The 5,949-nt window shown below is 46.5% G+C and overlaps 1 protein-coding gene across 1 annotated transcript; it reads right to left on the reverse strand.

Moving 5' to 3' along the window:
- Nucleotides 1–486: 486 nt before the first annotated feature.
- Nucleotides 487–1,742, reverse strand: LOC119318890. Its single transcript, XM_037593451.1, has 2 exons — nt 1,568–1,742; nt 487–1,442 (listed from the first exon to the last, which is right to left on the reverse strand). Exons 1-2 carry the CDS (start codon nt 1,740–1,742, stop codon nt 487–489), a joined length of 1,131 nt encoding a protein of 376 aa, XP_037449348.1.
- Between the last annotated feature and the right edge of the window lie 4,207 nt (nt 1,743–5,949).

Here is a 5,949-nt window from a genome sequence, read left to right on the forward strand (position 1 = left end):
GTTCACTATTTAAAGAAAACCATTTCAAAAATTTGCTTCAATTTTGTTCACCTTTTAAAAAAGACAGTTTGAGTTTTTTGAGAATGCATATTTTCAGAAATGATCGATATAAACTGACTAAAAAAACCGGTTTGCAACAGTGAACTGGGAACTATAATCCCTATCAGTCACTACAATACCAACCATGATGTCTCCCTGTACCAAGCGTTGTCAAATTGACACCTGCAGGTGTCATGTAGGAGGTCTCACCGTGAGTGTGGTGCTCGAATCTAAGTGCTGATTGATCTAATGGTTGATCATGCGAACCATAACATTCGATGGAGCAATTCAATTTCACACATCTCACGAATTACATTAAGTGACCTCTCCAACATTTGAATAATATGCAGCTTCAATTAGTAACTAAGATCGTAATCGAATGATTCATTACGTCACGTTCATGGCGTCACGAACAAGCAGTGTGGGTGGAAAGGAGTGGATCGGCGATCAGCCTGTGGTGGTGGTGTTGGTGGCGGCGCACGGGGTGAAGTCGCATGGCAGCTTAGTCCGTCCGGCAGGTCCCCCGCCGCCGGTGTTGGCGCGGCGGAAGCGGGCGCCCTCGATGAGCACGCGCTGGGCGGAGCTGAGGAGCGCGCCGTTGAGGTGGTCGAGGACGCTGGCGGTGGTGGGGTAGAGGAAGGGCGACCCCGGGGCGTTGTAGTAGGCGTTGAGCAGCGCCGCCGTGGCCTCCCGGAGCAGCGTCCGGTACGGGTCGCCGCGGCCGTCGAGCGCCTCCCGCAGCGTCATGTCCGGCCCGTACCGCTGCGCCGCCAGCGGGCCGAACGCCATGGCCACCGTCGTGTTGGGCGTCACCACCTTCCAGTGGCACCGGTGCTCCGGCAACGTCCACTGGTCGTACGCGCACGCGGAGCCGGAGCTTGAGCCGGAGCCCGAGCCATCGGCCGGCGTTTCGCTTGAGGAAGGCGCGGGCGGCGAGGGGATAGCCTCCGGCTCTGGCTGCTGCGGCACCGTCGGCGGGCGGCGCCAGACGGGAGGCAGGAGCCGCGGCCTGCGGCGCCAGAAGATCGGCACCGGGGAATACACCGGGCCCGGCGCCACCGTCAGGGGCGGCGATGGCGTAGCAGCCGCGGCCGCCGGCCGGTCGTGCGGAGGAACGAGGCCGGCACGGGGGCAGAAGTCCATGGGCTGCTCCGGCTGCGAGAGCAGCGGCAGCACGGTGTAGAGGGCGAGGCCGAGCATGCGGAAGGCGAGCGTGAGCTCGCGCGGCTCGGCGGTGGCGGCGGCGGAGCAGTGGCCGGTGGCATGGACGACGCGCGCCGTGCAGCGGTTCATGTCCGGCGACCCCTCCATGCGCACGGAGAAGCCGCCGAACCAGTTGGTGTTGCACTCCCGCACCGTGATCGGGGTGTCGCCGCCGCCGCACTGGATGGCCACCCGCGCCCCTGCATCCACCCATCCGATCGCCATGCACGCACGTACACGCATGCGCGTTGCATGTTGGGTTGGTTAGTAGGTGGGCGGCCATGGACGCGTGCGCGCGTGAGTAGGAGCGAGGTGGGTTACGTACCGTAGAGCGGGTAGTCGAAGAGGCCGCGGGCGCCGTCCTTGCACTGGTCGCAGAACACCATGCCGGCGACCACCGTGCTGCTGGTCGCCGCGTCCGCCGCGGACGCGGCCAGCAGCAGCAGCAGCGCGGCCACCGCCGCCACGCTCCTCGCGGCGCCGTCGAAGGGACTCGCCATGGCGTACCGATGCGCGCTCTGACGGTGGATGGTGGAGGTTAGGGATGTGCAGCGCGCCGGCGGCGATGGATTTATAGCCGGCCAGCTGCCGCGTGCGCCGGCCCCCGCGTGGGTACGTGCAGCTTTGTGTGATGGATGCGCAGCTAGCTAGAAGCAAATGGGCTTTGCGTGCCCACCGGTTAAAAACCTAGCTTTTAGCTACCAATTATAAATATCTACACTTGGATGAATGTTCGGACACGTACGTACGAAGCACATCGGAGCAAACGGTTGTGAGCTGAGCGATCGGTCTTCACTCCGATGCCATTCCTAATTGTTTGTGCACGTTCTCCTGCTAGTTATTTGTAATATTCGTCTTCGCTCTTTTTTGAAAAAAATAATATATGTCTGAATTCTTAGCGAAAAGACCATTAGCAAAGGACCAATCTTGGATACATTTTAAATTTCAGTGTTTCAATCATATTTCAATAAACTAAAACGTGTGTTTAGTGTTTCATAAAATAACTGAAATATGTGATGCTCACTCCGTTCCAAAATACTTGTCATGGTCTTAGTTCAGATTATCCTCACGAACATTTCTAGCATTCCAGTAACATTTCAGAAGTATAGTTTCGAATTTCATTCGCAGGATAAACAATGTATTTACCACCACACACAATTTATGTAACATGGTGACGTTTTTATCACAATTTCATTCGCGGGATAGACAATATATTTACCACCACATACAATTAATGTAACCTGGCTAGATTCTTTCACAACTTTTATAAATACTAATAGCACGTCAGTCCCAATTCACAAGTATAGTTTCACAAACAACATTTTCTGCCAGAACAAAGTGTAACATTTCACACAAATGGGATAACATTTGTTTTCACTTTTCAGTTACAATTCAGAAGTATCACACATAAATTTAAATTATTATTTCTAATATTTCACTCTTATTAATTAACACACATTTGACTTCGGACTTTATAAACTTTTCTACAAGTTTTATAAAAAGAAACATTGTTGAAATATTGATATTGGTGTGAAATGTTTCTAAAATTCATTCACAAATGACTGGAATAATTGTTTTCTCTGTTGTTTTATGAATATTATTTGTAAACTTTTTGAAACACTAAAATGTACAAAACAGTAAAAGTGAAATGAATATGAAACAATTGTCATAGGTGGCAATGCTACAATTGAAGTAACTAGAATATTTGAGAAAATTGTTAACATAAGTGAAATAAAACAACAAAAGTACCTTAAACCAAAAAGGCTAAAATCTGATTTGTCAACATATATTCAGGTTTGGTCTTATTTTTAAGGTCTTGGTTCAACACCAATCAGATTAATGGTTCAAAAGATGTGAATATAAAAAAATAACTGATAATGTTTTAGCACACATTTAGGGATGTCAAAGAATGAAAGTTGTACATCAGCATTCAAATAAGGGCATCTCTATCCGATCCCCTTAATTTTAGAGGTGTAAACGGCCGAGTAAACCTTAGTAGAGTATTTTTACTCCTTTATGTTTTGATTATTTCGAACCGATCCCCTAAATTTTGCGGGGTAAAACTTTGTTTTTGCTAACTTATTCCAATTCCAGTTATATTGTACACATACAAACACCAAACATAATAATTAAGGTTCACACAATTCATGAATATTACAAATTAATTGTTTACAAACCAAATCATTCATATTCAAACACACATATGGTTCAATAGCATGATAAAAACACACTACGAAGTGCTATGGCGATGCCACTGATGCTCAGCAAGATCATCTTGGAGCTGGGTATGAACTTCTCGGTTCTCGATCCTGCGTGCGCTTTGAAGAATCTCTGGATCCTATTTGCATCATGCTCTGGCTCAAATTGATTACCATTGGTGATGTACCGAAATTTCTCAGACATGTTTTTCACCTCTTCAATGGTCATGTTATGCAAGATGATGCAGTAAGTCATGATTTGCAATGGAACTTTGGAGTTTCAATACACGATAGGGCCACGAGCGACTACAAAACTATTCTAAAGCACACTGAAAGCTCTCTCCACATCCTTCCTAGTCTACCCTTGACGTGTTGCGAAGTGAGATTGTTTGTTACATTCCTACGAGGCTTTCCGGCCGGCAATGTTCCTTCCGTGGAATGAGACATTCCTGTTGACTACGAGGCGCCTGGGATGACTTTGTCAATCTAAACAGGTTTCGCAAGCTCACTATCTCAGGGGTACTCATAGGGTAGGGGTGTGTTCGTGCGTCCATACGGGGTATTGTATGTCCATGTATGTGAGCATCTGCAACTGTACAATATTTTTCGATAAAGGGTGGATTTTATTGACTCAAAATGAAGCATAAATAAGATACAAGCACTATGAGCACACACCCGGCCACTGCATAACTAGGAAGACAACAATATATTTATATCCGACATGGTCCACCGTTATGGTGTTCCCCATAGTATAATAACAGATAACAGATCCAACTTCATGACCCAGGAAGTAAAGGACTGGTGCGCTAACTTGGGCATTAAGCTCGACTATGCCTCCGTATATCACCCACAGTCCAAATGGACAAGTCAAATGAGCTAATGGATTAATCCTAACACTAGTAGAAAAAGGGCCTTCAGTCCCGGTTCATAAGGGCCTTTAGTCCCAGTTCTGGAACTGGGACTAAAGGGTCGGTACTAATGCCTCTCCCTTTAGTCCCGGTTCAATCCAGAACCGGGACTAAAAGGCGCGACCACGTGGAGCTCCACCTTTAGTCCCGGTTGGTAACACCAACCGGGACTAAAGGAAATTTTATGATTTTTTTGAAAATTTCTTTTGATTTTTTTTTTGAATTTCAAAGTTCTGAATTTTTTTAACCTCTAGTCTGTAATCACCACCCCTCATCACTTCTCAATTTATCCTCTAATCACCCCTCATCATTCCAAATCATCTAACTTCCCGAACGGTCACCCATCCTCCCACTCCCCCAACCTGAGCACGCTTAACTTCTGGGTTCTATTCTCCCTCGCTCCAAGTCTGCACTTGTTGTTTTCCTGACAATACTAAGATGTCAATCCTATTAACCTTCAGGAATTTTGCTTGAGCATGAAGTGACACATTTCATAGTTTTATTTTGAAACTATTGTTTTAAAAAACAATAATTATTTAGTAACACTAATATTTCTTGAATAATTAGTTTGACCATTGTTTGACCACAGTTTGACCAGATTTGACCAAAATTGAAATAACTGAAATAATTATTTAGTAACACTAATATTCTAGAATAATTAGTTTGACCATTGTTTGACCACGGTTTGCCCACTGTTTGAATTTTTTTTCGATTTTTTTCACTCTAGATCTTAAAAGCCCCGTAACTTTTTTCTATTAGGTTTTTGAGGATTTTGAAAATGTTTAACGGGGTTCCCCCGGTTAAATTCGGATGTAACTTTTCGAGTAGATGATTTTTCATATAAAAAACTTTTTCATCCGAGTTAGTATGCAAAAGTTATGCCCATTTTTACAAATTTCAGAGAGATTTTGCAAATAAAGTCAAAATTCACATTTGCAAATTTTCCCAACAACTAGACCACATATCACATGGGAAACTTATTTTCTTTTATTTTTTTGACATTTCCATCATTTTCTTTTATTTTTTTAAAAACTGAAAAGGCGATAGGGGGGGGTAGAGTTTGAAAATGGGACCTTTAGTACCGGTTCGTGGCACGAACCGGGACTAAAGGTCTCAACCCCATTAGTCCCGGTTCGTGCCTCAAACCGGGACTAAATGTCTAATCTTTAGTCCCGGTTTGAGGCACGAACCGGGACCAATGGTTGTGGGCCAGGAACGAGGCCTATTGGTCCCGGTTCATCCCACCAACCGGGACCAAAAGGTCCAGATGAACCGGGACCAATGGCCCACGTGGCCCGGCCGGCCCCCTGGGCTCACGAACCGGGACCAATGCCCCCATTGGTCCCGGTTCTGGACTGAACCGGGACTAATGGGCTGACCAGGCCTGGACCAAAGCCCTGTTTTCTACTAGTGTAAGTGGCATTAAGACCCGACTGGTTCGTTCCTTGAAAGAGGCTGATTGCCACTGGGTGGAGGAGCTCGACTCCATATTATGGGGCCTACACACCACCCCTAATCGATCCACGGGATATACATTGTTCTTTATGGTGTATGGGGTGGAGGCGGTCCTCTCCAGCGACCTTATCCATGATGCACCTAGA

The sequence above is a fragment of the Triticum dicoccoides genome, chromosome 6A, assembly GCF_002162155.2.
Source record: "Triticum dicoccoides isolate Atlit2015 ecotype Zavitan chromosome 6A, WEW_v2.0, whole genome shotgun sequence".
Classification (NCBI taxonomy): Eukaryota; Viridiplantae; Streptophyta; class Magnoliopsida; order Poales; family Poaceae; genus Triticum; species Triticum dicoccoides.